The 18,427-nt window shown below is 60.1% G+C and overlaps 1 protein-coding gene across 6 annotated transcripts in view; it reads right to left on the minus strand.

Annotated features, from left to right (window-relative positions):
• Positions 1–18,427, minus strand: part of TNRC18 (trinucleotide repeat containing 18) — an 87,549-nt gene that overhangs the window by 39,787 nt on the left and 29,335 nt on the right. For 4 of the 6 annotated variants that reach the window (XM_078074278.1, XM_078074277.1, XM_078074273.1 and 1 more), the window contains 9 exons: positions 11,735–11,837; positions 11,227–11,432; positions 10,664–10,810; positions 9,961–10,151; positions 8,226–8,655; positions 5,895–6,893; positions 1,549–1,724; positions 867–1,003; positions 511–639 (listed from right to left, as the gene is read on the minus strand). In XM_078074278.1, coding sequence (XP_077930404.1) covers positions 511–639; positions 867–1,003; positions 1,549–1,724; positions 5,895–6,893; positions 8,226–8,655; positions 9,961–10,151; positions 10,664–10,810; positions 11,227–11,432; positions 11,735–11,837 — 2,518 coding nt within the window. The remainder of the gene's footprint in view (positions 1–510; positions 640–866; positions 1,004–1,548; positions 1,725–5,894; positions 6,894–8,225; positions 8,656–9,960; positions 10,152–10,663; positions 10,811–11,226; positions 11,433–11,734; positions 11,838–18,427) is intronic. The other 2 variants (XM_078074274.1, XM_078074275.1) reach the window with 2 other exon arrangements.

The following is an 18,427-nucleotide window of genomic DNA, read 5'->3' on the forward strand; positions in this document are numbered from 1 at the left end:
CACAGAGGGGCAGCCCCGGGTTACAGGCTCAGGTGCGACAAGCCAACAGGTCAGGCCAGGAGCACAGGAATGACACTGTCACTCACGCAGGGAACCAAGTGACAGCACAAGTCAGAGCCCGTCCCAGCGGGGCTGGAAGCTCAGTGGATCCCTTTGCAGGGAGGAGGTCCGTGGAGAAGAGCGGGAATTAGTCCCTAACCATGGAGGAAGCAGGTGTGGCAGGAAGATGGGTAAAGCGCTTAGCTGATGGCACGGACACCTCTCATCACTGGGGTCATCTGCCCACTCAGTGCCGGGTGGGTGAGTCTGCCTGTCCATTCACCACTCGCCTGGCTCACCCTCCTGGCCCGGGCAGCGCGCACTGTGCTCCCTGAGAACTACCAAACCAGGTGGGTCAGAGCCCGAGGGACTCGAGGTCCCCGGTGCCCAGACACAGGCCCTGCCGTGGGCCCGTGCTCCTCCCCTCCGAGCTCTGTGCCAGTTCCCGACCCACCGAGGGGCCAGCCTTACTTTCCGCTACTGTTGCGGCTCTTCCCTCTCTTGCGGGGGGGCGACAGGGCGCTCAGGGCGTGGGTCCGTTTCCTCGGCCTGCCAGGGCCTCTGCGTGCCAAGCTTCTATGGGGTTCCTCGCGCCTGTCCCTTAAAAAGAATCACACGCTTGGCTGTGAACCTGGGGGGTGGGGGGGGGCGCGGAGAAGGACACACGATACACACACATCACTCGGGTCCACACACACCTCTAATGGCCTAGCACAGTCAACCTACTGAGCGCCAGCGCCTACAAGAGCCCAACCAGGGCACCACCTGCTGCGGCCTCGTCGCCCGGCCGGCTGGGGCCGCGGGAAATGGCTGGGGTGCACACTCACTCGGAGTCGCGGCGTCTCTGCAGCTTCACCAGCTCTCGCTGCTTCTCCTTGTACCGCCGCTGGACCTCGGCCAGCCGCATCCGGAAGTCCAGCTCCATGGCATCCATGCTTTCCAAGGAGGACTTCATGGCGTACATCTGCAGGGAGAGCGGGGTGAGGATGCCGACGCCCACCAGCTCCCACCACAGACACGAGTGGCGAGGCTTGATGGCGACGGGGCCCCAGCTCGAACCCCATCTCTGCCACTTACTAGCCAAGGCCGTGGGCAGGACACAGGACAAGGACCAAAACCCAACCCTGCAGGGCTAAGTCAAGGGCAAAGTGGCCCGGGACAACTGCTTAAGCAGTGTGGGCCATCGTGTTACGCATCACCTACAGACGGAGGCTCAGACAGGTGAGGCGCTTGCCCGGGGTCCACAGGCAGCAAGGGGCACGGCCAGGCCCACTCTTCCCGACCCATCAGGCTGTCGCCCATTATTACATGGATAAACTGAGACCCAGAAAGAGGAAACAGCTTGCCCAGGATTGCACAGCAAGTCAGTGGTGGAAGTTGGACTCAGATCAGGCCCTTCCAGCTCCAAAGCCAGCCATGTCCCCAGCAAGATGGCATCTCGGGGGGACCCACCTCCATTCCCACCCCCACAGGCCACAGGCAGGCAAACACAGGCCCAGGACACCTCACCCGCTCCTCCTTCTTCTGCATCCAGCTATACTTCTTGTTGGGGTTCAGCTCCCGCGGAAGCCGCAGGTTCTTGAGCGGGTCCACGAAGGGGCTGTCCAACACCTCCTTCAGCATGTGGCTGCTGGCTGCCAGCAGGCTCTCCAGCGAGGGCCGCACCGCCAGGCCCCGCTCCGCACCTGCACACGGGAGACAGCTGAGCCCACGCCTCTGCGCCTGCCCCGCCTCGCTGCCTGGGGCCAGGATTCACGGACACGGCAGCCAACCCCGCTCAGACCCCAAACGGAGGAGAATGAGACCCAGAACCAGCTCGGGGCTTGCCCAAGGCCACATGGCCCCCATGACTGGACCGCAGCCTTTCCGAGAAGAAATGGTGCCAAGTGAGAGGACAAGTGAGAGCCGGGGCACACAGCACGCCCTGTTCCAAACGTCCACTGCTGCACAAAGTCGCCGAGAGTGGCCAAGCGCCAGCAGAGGTACTTTCTAGAGTGTGCCTCTTTCTGCTTTTCTGCCTTTTAAATTTTCCATGAAGAATATGCATGGTTTTCATTTTCAGAAAAAAAGGAGCCCGGATTAAGTTTCATAAACTGTAAAAGTAATATGAGAACTCAAAAAATACAAACCAGGCAGAAAGGTGTAAAGAAACGAAAACCTTCCCCACCCCAGCAGAGCCGCCCCGGCCCCCGGAGGGGCCACGGCTGACATTCTGGTACAGGGCCCTGCAAACAGTCGCCCGTGACGTCCATGGATATCCTTTATAAATAGGGAAACGGCAGCAACCCACACACACGGAATCACACTTCGCCTCTTTTCACACAGTCCCGCGTAACGAAGCTCTACCACATGTTATTAGCTTGAACCTTATAAAAACTGCCATTTCTGCAGGTCAAAAACACCAAAATATTAGCAATTTTATGTGGCTAACCCCAGTAACAGCTGCCTAGAATTCTCTTGCAGTGCTGAGTTTTAATCTATCTAAATAATCCTCTACTAACGACATTTTGGTCATTTCTAAACTTTTTATTTTTTTGGTAGTGGGTGGACAGGCACACAGTCAGGACACACGTGTTTTAGAATTCCTATGTGTGTGATTAACTTGATCAAGGTATGTGCATTTCTCTGATAAATATTCCAGCCACCCTTCAGAAAGGGTGCGCCAACTGAGAATCTCAGCAGTGGCTCATGGGAGCCCACCTCCTCTCCAGTCTCTCCCGAAGTAAAAGGAGTTTTGATTTTTTTTTTTAACTGGTGTTTTCCTGGTGATCTAACATGCAATCAGTTTTTGTGAATGTACCTGACGTACTGGTTTTTCACATGTACCTGAGAAGAAAAGTATATTCTTTACCACCGATCGTGCAGTTCCATAAAATCAACGTCAGTGATTATCTCGCACAGATCAGGGCTTCCCAACCTTGGCGCCTTCCACAGTGCAGTCAGCTCATCCTCTGCCACAGGGGCAGCTGTCCTGGGCATGCGCTGGAGGAGTGGTGTAGTGGCATCTCCTATCTTTACCCACTAGATGTCAGCAGTACTCCCCCAAGCAGTGACAAACCAGCCGTGTCACTGCCGACTGAGAGCTACGGGTTTTGCTCTTCCATATCCTTACAGAAACTGAGGCTGCAAAGCGGTGAACCCCATCAGCTCACAAGGGGCTGGTATGAGACTGAATGAAGCATGTGGCCCACCCCAAGGTGAGGTGGTGTTTGTGACGGGAGCCCTGGCTAACTAATACACCAGCCTGTGGATGTACCAACACGGAGGTGACCCGTGGGGAAGCTCTAAGCACGACCTGGGGCCTTTTGCAGAGGACTGAGGCTCAGCATCCCCATCAGCAGCTGCTAGGAAGAGAAGAGGGCCACCAGGACCTCCCTCACCCCTACAGCGCACACACCCCTACACACCAGCACTTCCCAAGTGCACTTGCTAGCCCAGGGTCACAGATCCAGCCCTGGGCCACACCTCCACTGCAGAAACCAGCTGCAGGTCACAAAACCTACCCCCCCACCCCCACTGCTTCCTGGAAAGTCTGCTCTTCAGGGGTTCAGGCCAGGAGCCCTGGAGTCGCTCTTACACCCACAGAGAAGTCTGGCAGAGCCCACTGGCTGCACCTTAACCTCCACTCAGAATCCTCTCGCTCCTCACCTCCACCTGCCCCCCCTCCACCCCAGGCCCAGAGCCTCCTCCTGGGTCTCCCTGCATCCACGCTTGCCCCGGCAACAGTTGTCCACACAGCCCCCAAAATGACTCTATTTAAGTCTGATCCTATCACTGCAACTCCAAATCCTCTTCCAGGAGTGCCCAGGGGCCCACCCCCTCCCCATCCCACCAACCTCCTCGAAGCCACCACTCTCCTCCTCCCACTCTGCTCTACCCCCAGCCTCCTTTCTCTTGTTCCAATGTGCCACACACAGTGCCACACACACTATTCACCTCAGGGCCTTTGCACCTGCTGTTCCGTCAGCCTGGAACGCTTTCCCCAGAAGAGTTCCTCCCTGGCCTTCCTCAGGTCACTTTATCAAGAAGGCCTTCCCTGGCTGCCTCGTCTCCACCCTGACCCCTTCCCACTGTTTCCACCTACTACTGCCTGTCACCACCCGACAGTGCCGAGGGCTGCACGTGGACGGCCTTGTCCAGAAACAGTGCCGGGCACACAGTTAAATGAGGGCAAGTAGGACCCCCAAACCGAAAATGAGGCAGGGGTGTAAAAAGGAGCAAGGGTGGGCAGCAGTCCCCAAACCAGGGAACCCATCCTTAGCCCCTCCTTCCCAGATGCGGCTGGCCCTCTGCAGCCCCCACGGAAAACCCAGGATTCAAGGGGGTTTTCATTTTTTTCTGAAAAATAATTTTTTGTATAAAACTGTTTAAATGAGAAAGAAGTCGTCATGAACTTTAGAATAACAAGAACCAAACAAGAGACCCCTGTGGGGGAGTGGGCAGCACCTGTCCAAGCTTCTGGGGGGGCCACATAACCGTGGCAATAAATAAGCCTTGAAAATGTGGCCTTGGTTCTGACCTAGCAATTCCACCCCTGGGAATATACCTCCAGGAAAATCAGAGGTGTGGCCAAGGATTTTTCTTCAGGCATCATCATCACATTATTTACAACAGCAAAACAAAACAAAAAGGCCGCGCCTGACAATCTAGGACTAGCTCACTGAAGGCTGGGGCCTCCACTAGCTGGAAAACTCGACTGTCCCTAAAAAAACTTGTAAAGTCACACAGCTTTGAAAAATATTTCATAAAAAATATGCTAAGTGAAAAGGGCAGCTCACAGAACATTGTTTACAAAACGATCTTAATTTTAGAAGTGTATGTGTGTAGAAAAAGTTCTAGAAAATGCACCAAAACACTGGCAGCACTATTATTACCGCCCTGACAGCTGTCGCCGGGGTCCCTCCCTCCTTCGTGCCAGTTCTGGGCCGAGCGTGGGGTGGTGAGGCTTGCCTGGCCCACAGCCCCTTCTGCACACATTTCTTGGCACCCTGAGTTGTTTCTGTGTTGAACACCAGTGGGTTTGTGCCCAGCCCAGAATTCGCTACCCTTCTACTGAAAGGACCCGTTTCCTTCTGAGGGCTACCCCTCCCTGCCCCCCCCCCAGAGCGGACAGCCCCATGAGGGGCGGTGAACAATCAGCCTGTTCCTTCCCACCTCCCCGGCCGCACAGTTTGCTTCTGCAGAAAGCATGAACCCCAGGGAGCCAATGAAAATGAATCAAAGTACGTTTGCCAGAGCTACCAGGAAAGAGGTGGCCTCTTTTGAGAGTCGGCTGAATTGGGCAGGCCTGTGGGCCTGCGAGGAAGTGCTGGTGACCCCCATGAGGGCAGTGGGCCTGCCGTGAATGAGGCCAACAGAGAGAAAAGTGGAGCAGGTGGAGAGAGAGATGGGGAAGGGGGTACAAAAGAAACTCCTGATGACTTGAAACGCCCAGATCCAGCCACACCTGAAACTCACTACCTAATGACCTCCGTACTTAGGTTCCAAGAGCCAATCAATTTCCCGCACCTTTTTCTAAGCCAGTTCAAAGGAGAGTTCCTGTCCCCTGCAACCCAAAGAATGGTGCCAATACAAAACCCCGCACTGACAGACAAGGAGAAACGTCACCACTACGACACCCACAGACCGGCTGCACGGCAACATGAATGTGCTCGGAACGCTACTAAACTGTAACCAGTTGAAATGGTAAATTTCATTATGTGTATTTTGCCTCAACTTTAAAAAAAGAAGAAAAAAAAAAAAAGGACACGCATAAACCACATCCTGGGGATTTTCAAATTAAAACTTTCAAATTTAAATTCTTATGAAAAAAACACAGAAAATGCCACCGACACCAAGCACCCCTCGTGGCTCACCTCCCACCTCCTGGCTCCTCTTTTCCAGCTCCAGCTCGGCGATTTCGCTCAGCAGGGTGATGCCGTGCAGGAAGCTCTGCTCCAGGACCAGGCTCTGCGCCGCCTCCAGCTTCTCCAGGGCCTGGGCTCCGGTGCCCGGGGACGGCAGGGGCCTGGCCTGGGGCAGCTCTGCAGCCGCCGCCAGGGCGTTCATGCCAGCCAGCGGGTCCTCCAGGCCAGGCGGCAACTGGTCGGAGCCTTCCTCCTCCAGGAAGCAGGGGCCGCTGGGCACACGTGCGGCCTCCCGGGCCTCCAGACTCAGGCCCTCTCCCTCCCCGGCAGCCACATCACAGTCTGCCGACTCCAGGCCGGCCCGGGGCTCGCTCGGGGCCGCCTGGGCTAGGCCCTCCTCGGGCACCGCCTCCGCCGCGGGCACGGCCATGGGCATATCGACGGGCACCTCCACGGGCTCCTCCTTGGCCTCGACCAGGGTCTCTGGCGTCAGCCGCGCCCCCAGGTCCGGGGCGGCCGTGCACGGTTCTGTCCGGCCCGGTGAATCGACCCGCGCTTCGGCCCCCTCCGCGAAGTCCGGGCCCCCGGGGGGCTCCACGGCCCCCTGCCCGCCGGCGCTCAGCGCCTGGGCCTCCAGCAGACCGCCTCCACAGCCAGCCGCGGGGCTTGGGGCCGCCAGGGCCTCCTCGGGGGGCAGTGTCAGAGGCGACTCCAAGGAGGGCAGCTCGGCGGGCCCTTCGTCCATGTCCTCCACCTCGGCCTTCACCTCCCGTTCTGCCAGTGGCTCTTGGTCTGGGCCCTCTCGCAGAGGCTCCGGGATCTTGGAGGGGGACAAGCGGATGGGCTTGTCTTCAGGCGAGAGCGCCAGGCGCTCGGGCCCGTCGGCCGGCAGTGGCACGTCGGGGGCCAGGCCATCGGCGTCGGCGGCCGCTGTGGGTTGCAGCAGGAACGGGTAGGGCCTCCCGTAGTGCGGCGGCAGCGCTTGAAACGGGTACCTGGGTGGGATATCTGCCAAGGACACGGAGAGTCAGCAGGGGCCCCTTCACCTGTCACGTCTGATCCCCCATGGCCCCATCCACACCCACGCACCCACCAGCCATGACGGAGGCCCATGGCCACCCTCTCGTCCCGGCCAGCCTACAGAGCTGCGACCTCTTCCAGGCGGCGTCTGAAGACCCCTGGGGCCTTTCGGCACGTCCCGGGGACAGAGAGAAAAGTCAGCCACCATCCTGGCCCCGAGGGGCTTCAGATCTCAAAGGCAGAAACCATAACCGGCTTGCTTTCTTTCTCTCTCTAGCCCCCGACCCCGCAGCACCCAGCACGAGGCTGGCCCAGAAGCAAATGCTCAGTACCGCCAGTGGTCTTCACCCAGCCGGGGCATCTCTGGTCCTCCATTCCCGCCCCATCGCATTAAGGCAGAGGTGGGGCATCCAGGTTGTTCAAGAAGTAATAGTAATGCAGTGCTGCCCTTCCCCCCACTTTCCTAAACTCCCACCCTCAGAGTGTAATCTCCCAAGAGCAGGATGGTGTGCGGGCGGATCTCTGCAGTGCTCCCAGTGCTCCACAGAAACCTGCTGACCAGGGGGTGACGGGTGCACGCAACAGCCCCCGGGACCAGACACGTGCTCAGTGTCGGACATGAGCATGGCATCAAATCTCCCCGGGGAGGGGCAGCCACTTGCCCCAAGATCACATAGCATTCTGGTGGCAGAATGTGAATTTGAACTCACATCCTCCCAAGCATGCTCTCACACTCTTAACAGCCACCAGGGAGGAGAGACGCCATTAAGGCGACCTGCTGCACGTCCCACTGACACAGGCCGGGGGGGGTGCCCAAAATGGGGGAGTCCCATGCTGTTATCGCTGTGACAACTCAGCACGTCCCGTGAGCCAGCCATGTGCGTTACGGTTCTTACTTTGCTTAACCCTCAGAACGAGTCCTTTGGAAATAGTTTTTTTTTCCTTTAAGTAGCTTCCACGCCCAGCATGGAGCCCAACGTGGGGCTTGAACTCGTGAGGCTGAGATCAAGAGTCAGATGCTTAACAGCCTGAGCCACCGGGCGCCCCCTGAGGGCGGTTCTAATGTAACGCCCATTTCCCTGACCGTGCCCCTGAGGCGGGGCCCGAGAGAGGCCGTGGCTGACCCACATGCCCCTGCGTTCATTCCAGAGCCTGGTGGCAGGCCCGGTGCACGGCAGGTACCCAGCAGAGACAGAGGAAGGAAGGAAGGGCCGGACAAACGGAGGGTCAATGCTCCGGCGGGGGGCAGCTCCGCCAGAGCCAGAGCCGAGTCCAGTCTGGGCAGCACGCGGCCCCCAGGGGTCTGAGCCGCACTCCTACCCGAGAACAAGGCCTGGAAGGGGCTGGGGGCTTCCTTCTCCAGCTCCAAGTCCTTCTTCTCCACGACGTTCTCGGGTGCTTCCTCCTTGCGGGTGATGCCAGCAGTGGGCGGCGGGGAGGCGGGCGGCGGGCTGCTGGGGTGGGAGCTGGGCGTGGCGGGGTAGGCGTACGTGGGCGCCTTGGACACATCCTCCAGTTTCTGGATGACTTTGGCCTTCAGGGCAGCCACAGGGGAAGCGCGGGGAGATGGCGGCGGGCTCATGGCCTTGCCGTAGGTGCCCGTGGGGCCGGCGGCCAGGCCAGGGGGCTTCCGAGGCAGCAGCCCAGGGCCCGCGGCAGCCAGGCCGGCCTTGCCTGCAGCCTCCAGGCTCCGCTTGCTCACCTTCTCCTCCATCTCCACCCGATGTTCCTGGGCCTTCAGCCGCTCCTGCTGGGGAGGGGGCCGCCAGGCAGGGTCAACACAGCAGGAACCATCACCCAGCACCTGCCCTATCCCCGGGGTCCCCTCAAGCGGGGTCCAGGGTGCAGGCTGCCCACCCTCCCAGCCTGCTATGGACATTCCACCATGACCCGCGTGTAACAACCACAGCGTTCCTTGTGGAACCCCAGATGGGGCTGCGGGGGTTGGGGGGGCCTGCAGTTCAGACCCTGGCCCTGCTGGGAGCCTCACAGTCAGGACAGGGAAGGCAGGGCAGAGGCATGAGGCTCCTGATGATGGAGCCGCCCCACTCCCCACACTATGACGGCATTAGAATACCTACATTCACAGAAAACTCACTACCTACTGAGTGCTCTCCTGCCTTATCACCTTTGGGTCTCAAAATGCCTGGGGGGGGGGCCCTTCCTACATTTGATGCCTTTTGAGGCAATGGGAGGGGGCTGCTTGAGGACAGCCAGAGCTCATGGGGCAGGGGAGGGCCAGGGAGCCAGGCCATCAACAGAGAAAACACACTGGGAAGAAATGCTCCCAGCACCAGCCACTCTCCTGATTACTCAATCTCACTGAACAATCCTGATGACGCAGAATTACTACCATCTCCACTTTCCCAAGGAGGAAACCGAAGTGAAGTGAAGTCATATACCCAAGGGCACAGAGCCAGGTATGCCAGAGCTGAGGTTCAAACCCCGGGCCCTGCCTGCTGCCTGGGCCACCTCGGCCGACTCCTCTGGAGTGGCCACTACACAAAGGAAAAGGGACAAGGCCAAGCAGAGGACAGATGTCCTAGAACGCCTGCAAGGAGGCAGGAGGGCCGCGGGCTTTTGGGAGTACACCCACACAGGGAACCCCTCGTGTCTCCCATCTTACGGGATCAGTCCACGTGGCGGTCAGAGGCCAGCCCCGGCCCGAAAAGGGAGCCGGGACGCGGAGCGGGCAGCCCGGCCAGCAGGCTCGAGGAGGTGGTCAGGCTGGGCTCAGGAAACAGCCGGAGCTCTGGCATCTCTTCAGCGTCCTATGCAAACTTCCCCAGTCCAGCAGGCGGCCTCTCCTGCCTCGGTTTCCCCGCTGCTCCCCGCACCCTGCCCCTGCCAGCCTCCATCCGCCTCTGGGCCTTGCTCACATTGTTCCCTCTGCCCGAAGGGCTTGTCCGTGGTCTACTGTTTCGGGCCTGTGGGCAGATGCTCCCCCCTCCAGCTGGCCCTCCCTGACCACCAGCCCCTGCCACCTCTTCTCCCTCACAGTTCGTAACTGCTGAGGTTCTGCCTCTGGTCCCCTTGCGGCCGCCCCCCCACTCACCACGAGCTGGGCGCTCCTCTGCAGCTCCAGGGCCTGGGCCGCCTGCTGCTGCAAGTACAGGAGCTCCTGCTGCCGGAGGAAGCGCTGCTGGGAGAAGAGCTGCAGCTGCTGGGCGTGGTGCAGGGGGCCGCGGCCCGGTGGGTACAGGGCGGCCCAGAGCGGCGGCGCCGTGGCCCGCTCCATCAGCTCCGCTAGGGGCAGGACGCACAGTGAGGCTGCACCCGCCGCCCAGCGCCCCCGTCGGCCCACTCCAGAGGCGGGGCAGGGCTGGCCCGGGCCTCCCTCTGCACCCACCTCCCGGGCCCAGGGGACAAGGGCCCCCGTGCACACCCCAGGTGGGATGTCCCAGGACCCTTACAGCGGGAGCGTGCCGACACGGAGACTCCAAGCCCTTCCTCCCCCCACACCCAGTGGGCTGCCAAGTGGACTCCCGAGGGATGGGAGGCGCCAGGGTGGGGGGTCCAGGCCCCAGGAAAGCCTGCACTGGCTCTGGGTAGGAGCTCATCAAAAGAAGGATCCCGATGGCTTTATGACACGGGGAAACCACGGACATCAGAACATCCTCGAAGCCCCGGTCTGCCTCCTACCCCCTTATCCTGGCCGGACACCCCCCACCCCCCAAAGAAGGCCCCTGGCATCTGGGTCAGTCTCTCCAGGTGAGGCTGCCACGGCCACTGCCCCCCACCCAAAGGCCACCACTTACCAAAGTGAGGCAGGTGATCGCTGGGAATGACCACCAGCTGCCCTGACTGGGGGTCCCTCACGAACTGGTAGGCCGACGGCAGGGAGCCCCCCAGGCCAGGCGGGAAGGCAGGTGCCATGCCCTGGTGCAGAGGTGGTGGGCCCAAGCCTAGGAGAGATCCAGGCCTGCGTCAAATGCCAGAGGCCGGGGGCCCAGGCCCACCCCCTTTCTGTCCGCTCCCCAGACCCCACCTCCTGAGGCCTCCATGCAGGAAGCCGAGGGCTGACAAGCTGCAAGCATGTCCACAGCCACCCACCCCTGGGCACCACCTCCAAATGGGCTCAGCAGAGGGACCCCCACAAGGAGGGTGTCGTAGTAACCGCCCTCTTCAGACACACAGGGGAGCTGAAGTGTGGGGAGAGGAAGCGAGGAAGACAAAGGAAGACAGCAGCCAGCTCTGGGCGTGGGTCCCACAGTCCTGCCCCAGCACCGGCCACCAGCCCCGAGCTCCAGGCAAGAAACACGTCAGGCCCACTCTATCCTCAACCACCAGATAAGGGCGAAGTCGCCCACCCCACACTTACCATAGGGGTGTCCAGCGAGCCACATGGACGTGCTGCCCGAGCGGGGCAGCCAGGGGTGAGTGGCCAGGTGGGCTGCGGGGTCGGCAGACCAGCGCCCGGAGCCTGCCAGTGATGGGCCACCAGTCACCATGAGGTTGGGGTTCAGGCCGTTAGCAGCGCAGCTGGTGGGGTGCAAGCGGGCCAGGTCAGCCAGCTCCTTACTTTCTCTGGAAGGGAAACAGGCATTGGCAGCAGCCCCGTGGGCCCAGGGCATGTGGGAGAGGAGGGGTGTCACCCCGAATACCCAGCAGACACCCAGCATAAAGAGGAACCCGCTCTGGCTCAGAAAAGAAGGGCCCCAAGGGCCTCCTGCAGGAGGGGGGACCCACACTCGCTGGAGAGGGGCTGTGGGGCCATCTGGCCTAGGATCAGGGTCATGGGCCAGGGTGGCTCCCGCTCTCGGGACGAGAGGCCGCGCGCCCACGTAGGGTCATCCCGCCCCGGCCCCGGGTGGCCCCCAAGCCCTCACCTGAGCAGCTTCTCCTGGTCTCGGTCCAGCCGCGCCCCCAACAGCCGCTCCTCCCGGTGCCTGGTCCTCTCGTCCCCACAGTCACCATCGGCTCGGCTGTGCCCTGAGGGGAGCGGGCAGGCGGTGAGCCCCCAGCCCCGGGCCCCAGCAAGCCCCCCGCCTGGCCAGACGTCCTCGGCACCAGGCCCCCCCACGGCCCGCAGAGGGCCTATCTGTAACTCGCACGGGGAGCCCCCACCAGCGCAGCAAGCCAAACGCTGGGGGCGGGGTGGGTAGGACGGAGGGGAAGCCCCCAGCCAAAAGAGCGGCACAGCCAGACCCAGGTCCCAGGGAATCAGCCGCCACCCTCAAGCGCCACTGAGGTCCCATCACGGTTCTGGCTGCTGCAGACATACGGCTCATCTCTCTAAAATCGAGACGGGAAAATAAAACCAGAGAAAACACGATCCACGTGGGGATGAGTGCAAAATGTGGGAGCTGCCACTGGGGCTCCCCCGTCCCTGCCCTGGTGCCCAGCATGCACCACCCACCCAGGCTGGGACCGCTGTACCGCCCATGAGCTGCCCGGCCCCCCGAGACCCCTCAGAGCACAGGAGGCGGGTCCCCGAGCCCAGCCTGGCACTCAGCCATTGAACTAAAGGGGGTTGGGGGGGCAGGAGCCTGTGGAGGGCACCCACCAACTGCTCTGTCTCCCCTCGCCCTGCCACCTTCCTCCAGCTCCTGCCCCAGCCCCTCTTCCTCAGTGAGCCAGAACTCGGGACACGTGTGGCAGCCCGGTGGCCAGGCTGGGGCACGGGAGGCGGAAGCACCTGAGGCTCTCCTCAAAAGAGAAACGCACTGGGGCTGGGGCTCTCTCACCCGCATCTTGGGAGACCCAGCGGCACTGGGAGGTGTGCTCGGGAAGGAAGCCACTCCCAGCCCCCCCCCCCCCGGCATGCAGGTCTGACCACTGTGCAGGAGACAAGGGGTCCAGCAGCGGCCCCCCCACTCGTGGCCCTCGTGGGCAAGGACCCCACTTGGAATGCTGCCATCGGGCATCTCCCCTTTTCTCCCCTCTGCACCCCCAAAACCAGGAGCTAGCAAAGAACAGAGCCCCCAGGAGAGGCTCAGGGGTCTAAGGGCTTCTCCCTGTCCTTTCAGGAAGGCGGAAGCCTGTCAGCCCCAAGACGAAGGGCAGGAGCCCCGAGAGAGGGCACGGCGGCGACCCAAGCCCACATGCCCATGGACCGAGTCCAAAGGGGGACAGCCAGCAGCCTAGCACTGGGGAGAGGGCACGTCCCAGAGGCGGCTGGAGACACTGGGACAGCGAGAGCACCAGGAGGACGGCCCGGAAGTTCCAGAGGTGGGCCAGGCCGACGGGAAGCGCAGGGAGCATTCAGTGGAGCAATGTCAACAACGGGGGCATCCAGCGGCCAGGCCGGAGTGAGGGCGGGCAAGAGAGCGCATGGCTTCACAGCCTGCCCCTGTGGGACACCGAGGTACATCCCCGGCCGCCCGCTACATCATTCATGCAGGCCGCGCTCGGCAAACGCACCGAGCAGACGTCGTGTACGCCAGCTCAGTCTCTGCAAGCCCTCCCTGCCCGTGCCAGGCAGGGGAGAGGCCCTCAGTGGGAGAGCAATGCCACGGCCAGGTTGGGGTGAGACCCAGCCAGCGTGCCCCTGGCCTCCGGTGTCAATGTGGTTCCTATATCCAAAGGGACCCTGAGCCCCCCTGGCCACTTCACGAAGGACTGGAAGGGGCCCTGTTCAGGGATCCCCCGGGTAGTGAGGTCCAGAAGGGCAGCCCGGGCTTCAGGCAGGGCCAAAGTGTGGAGGGCCGCCCGGAGTCCTGCGGCTGGGCTGGGAAATCAGCGTGTGTGCCCCAGCTTCCTTCTTCCAAAGGAGATGGCCTCGCACTCCCCGGGCCACCCTGGACTCAGGGACAGGGTTTGGCACTAATTCCTGGAGTCCCCGAAAGGGACAAGTGCCCACAGAGTAGCCTGGCTCCAAGTCCACTGTCCTCTGGCCCGATGCCTCTCCATTGCCATGGCTGTCACCAACCGCTCAGGGTATCAGTGGCTTCCCATCCCAGGCCCCGTCTCCCACCACAAACCTGGCTGCAGGCCCACCCATCCTGGAGCACCCAGCAGCCCCAAGGTCACTCAAGTCAAGAGCCCCAGACAGCTCCCTCCAAATTTGGCTGGTCTCTGAAGAACTGTGACATGCCCCCACTACCTCACCCCAGGCTTGGCTGGACTACAGCTCTACCCTAGACTACTCAGCCTCTCCCGACAGCTTAGCTTAAATGCCCCCTTCTCCAGGAAGCCCTCCCTGACCACCTCTCCTCCATCAAGCTCCCTTATTTGCCTCCCTCCCAGTGCTAACCACAACGTGCTACTATCCTGCTTGCTGCTTGTTCACCATCTGCCTCCTCCATGAGCCTATGTACCGCTCTGGTTCAAGAAGTCCCCCTCCTGGCTGTGCACCTCTTCCCTACATAACACTCGGCACAAGGGAAGCCGCTCGATAAATATGCAGGGGAATGAAGAAAGGAAAAAAAGGAGTCCTGTGGATATCTACAGGAAGAATGAGCTATGCAGCAGGAATAGCAAGTACAAAGGCCCTGGGGCAGAAGTGTGCCACATCAAGGAAACTGTGGTGGCTAGAGAGAATACTAAGCAAGAGAGGTGCTCGGGATGAAACCACAGAAGAGGTGGATACAAACTGTAGGGTCTTGGAGGCTATGGAAGGGAACGTGGTTCAGATTTTGTTCGACGTGGGAGGAGAAACCAGAGGAAGAGTGAACCAAAGGGCCCGTCACTCCTCCATGCTGAGTTCCAGGCTGGTGGGAGATCAGCTCCTCCGTGAGCCAGGCATGTGGGGCCGGTCCCAGAGCCACAAGACCTCACCCCAGCCCTTCTGTGCCCGGCAGGACCCTAGATCTTCTCCATGCACTCACTCGGGGGTCATCACCCAGGAGGTGGGTCCCAGCCCTCGTCCCACTCTAGATTAGGAAACTGAGGCACAGGAAGGCAAAGCGCACTGCCCAGGTCCCAGCACTGCCTGACAAGCAGGCTTTCCTGGCTGGGATGGGCGCCTGAGCGTGTCTTCCTGCCCGCTGAGCCTCCCGCACCTCGCACACAGCGGGCACGGGACTGGTGCTCAGGAAAGGGCGGCACAGCTGTCGTCACCCATCTGCAGCCCTGCCCCCGGGACCCGGAGCCACGCGGCCACAGCCTCTCCAATCCAGGCCGAGGCCGGGACTGAGGCCTGGTTCCCACGGCCTCCGTGAACATTCGGGCACACGTGGCTGCCACCAGCTCAGGCCGACTGAGCACGCTCTAGGAGCGGGGGCCGTCACTGCTGCTTACACCTGTGCGACCCCAGCTCTGCCTGGGGCGACACGGGCGTACCCCCACTGCCCCCGATGCCTCCACCACAGGGGTGACGCCAACAGGCAAGAGGAAGAGGTAGGAGCCACAGGCCTGGACCGAGTGTTCAAACTCAGCCTGCTTCTTCCAGCCCAGGGACCCTGGGCCAGTCACTTCACCGCCGCAGAGCCCACTCTCGCTACGGGGGAAGCCGCGAGAGCCACAGATCCTCCTGCGAGGGGCTGCTGGGGGCCTGCAGGCTCCCGCTAACGACCGGGTTCGCCCGTGGCCGCCCGCTGAAGGACAGCGGCTGTGCTGGGCTTCCGGGCACGCGCCACCGGTCACTGGGGCTCACGGCTGTAGGTCATGCCTGTCCTTGGTCCATTTCTGGGCCCATGTGGGCCCCCAGGGGCATTTCTCCGGAAGGATCTAGGACTCATGGACACTGTCAGCAGCTCTCAGACCCCAACACGCTGAACACGAGCAAAGACAAGGCAGGCCTGTTTACGAAGCCCCTACTATGTGCCCAGCAGCCGCATGGTCAGCGTGGACATCGGGGCCCGGAAGGTTCAGGCCTCCTGCTTAAGGTCACGTAGCTGATGAGGCAAAGGCCGGATCTGAATCCACTGACCAGAAGGCTCTCCCCAAAAGTTCAAGGAGACAGGGAAGATGGGAAGAGACCAGGAGATGCAGGCTGCCGACCAGCCCCTCGGCCAGGGGGTGCCCCCAACTCCTGCCCTCCCCCAAGGGTGCCAGTATTGGGGAAAACCACTACTTCTTATGGGAACTGCATTAAGGAAAAGAACCCAGCTGCCTACTTTTCAATGGCTGGCAGTGACAGACCAACGCCTGAATGTCTCCTCCCAAACCCGTCGGGTCCTCCCTCCCTCCCCACACTCTGTCACACACACACCGTCACACACTGTCACTCTGAGTCACTCAGTCACACACTGTCACAGTCACACACCGTCACTTTCGTACATACTATCGGACACACTGTCACATTGTCACCATCACACAGGGTCTCTCTCACACACATTCTCTCACACACAGTCACAGTCAGGGTCAGTCACACATACTGCCACATAGAACGTCACACAGTCGCTCACACTCCTACAGTCACACACGGTCACAATGTCACTGCCAGTCACACGCACTATCATCGTCACACAGGGTCACTCTCACACGCACCTCTGTCTCACACGCAGTTCTCTCACACACCCATTCGCGCACTGTCACAGTCACTCGCCATCACACACAGGCACACACATTCTCTCACACGCACCTGTCTCATACACAGTTCTCACACTCATTCGCACACTGTCACGGTCAGTCAGTCACCATCACACACAGGCACACACATTCTCTCACACGCACCTCTGTCTCACACGCAGTTCTCTCACACACTCATTCACACACTGTCACGGTCACTCATCACACACAGGCACACATTCTCTCACACGCACTTCTGTCTCACACGCAGTTCTCTCACACACTCATTCACACACTGTCACGGTCACTCATCACACACAGGCACACATTCTCTCACACGCACTTCTGTCTCACACGCAGTTCTCTCACACACCCATTCGCACACTGTCACGGTCACTCACCATCACACACGGGCACACACATTCTCTCACACGCACCTCTGTCTCACACGCAGTTCTCACACACTCATTCACACACTGTCACGGTCGGTCAGTCACCATCACTCACAGGCACACACATTCTCTCACACGCACCTCTGTCTCACACGCAGTTCTCTCACACACTCATTCACACACTGTCACGGTCACTCATCACACACAGGCACACATTCTCTCACACGCACTTCTGTCTCACACGCAGTTCTCTCACACACCCATTCGCACACTGTCACGGTCACTCACCATCACACACGGGCACACACATTCTCTCACACGCACCTCTGTCTCACACGCAGTTCTCACACACTCATTCACACACTGTCACGGTCGGTCAGTCACCATCACACACAGGCACACACATTCTCTCACACGCACCTCTGTCTCACACGCAGTTCTCTCAGACACCCATTCGCACACTGTCACGGTCACTCACCATCACACACGGGCACACACATTCTCTCACATGCACCTCTGTCTCACACGCAGTTCTCTCACACACTCATTCGCACACTGTCACAGTCAGTCACCATCACACACAGGCACACACATTCTCTCACACGCACCTCTGTCTCACACGCAGTTCTCTCACACACTCATTCACACACTGTCACGGTCGGTCACCATCAGACACAGGTACACACATTCTCTTACACGCACCTGTCTCACACGCAGTTCTCACACACTCATTCGCACACTGTCACGGTCGGTCAGTCACCATCACTCACAGGCACACACATTCTCTCACACGCACCTCTGTCTCACACACAGTTCTCACACACTCATTCACACACTGTCACGGTCACTCACCATCACACACAGGCACACACATTCTCTCACATGCACCTGTCTCACACGCAGTTCTCTCACACACTCATTCGCACACTGTCACGGTCACTCACCATCACACACAGGCACACACATTCACACGCACTTCTGTCTCACACACAGTTCTCTCACACACTCATTCGCACACTGTCACGGTCAGTCACCATCACACATAGGCACATACATTCTCACACGCACCTCTGTCTCACACGCAGTTCTCTCACACACCCATTCGCACACTGTCACGGTCACTCACCATCACACACAGGCACACACATTCTCTCACACGCACCTGTCTCACACGCAGTTCTCTCACACACTCATTCACACACTGTCACGGTCGGTCAGTCACCATCACACACAGGCACATACATTCTCACACGCACCTCTGTCTCACACGCAGTTCTCTCACACACCCATTCGCACACTGTCACAGTCACTCACCATCACACACAGGCACACACATTCTCTCACACACACGCTGTCACACACAGCATCACACACATTCTCTCACACTCCAGTCACACCTATTGTCTCACACACACCACCTCACACAGTCACACTGTCACACACCTTCTCTCACACACAGTCAACGCTCCGTCCATGTCACACATACCCTGTCACAGTCACACACACACCATCACGCATGCTCACACGGTCTCACACACATTCACATGCCTGCTCTCACACACATACATTTTCTCTCACACATACTCAAACACACATTCTCTCTCTCACAGGACCGCGTGGACACGGGCAGGTACTCTGGGGACTGTGAGCCCCCAACAGGGGTGAAACACCATGTCACACGAGCACTCCTTCAGGGAAAGGACCCAAAGAGATCTCCGGCCTCCCAGAGGGGTCCCC

Source organism: Halichoerus grypus, chromosome 6 (assembly GCF_964656455.1).
Source record: "Halichoerus grypus chromosome 6, mHalGry1.hap1.1, whole genome shotgun sequence".
Lineage (NCBI taxonomy): Eukaryota > Metazoa > Chordata > Mammalia > Carnivora > Phocidae > Halichoerus > Halichoerus grypus.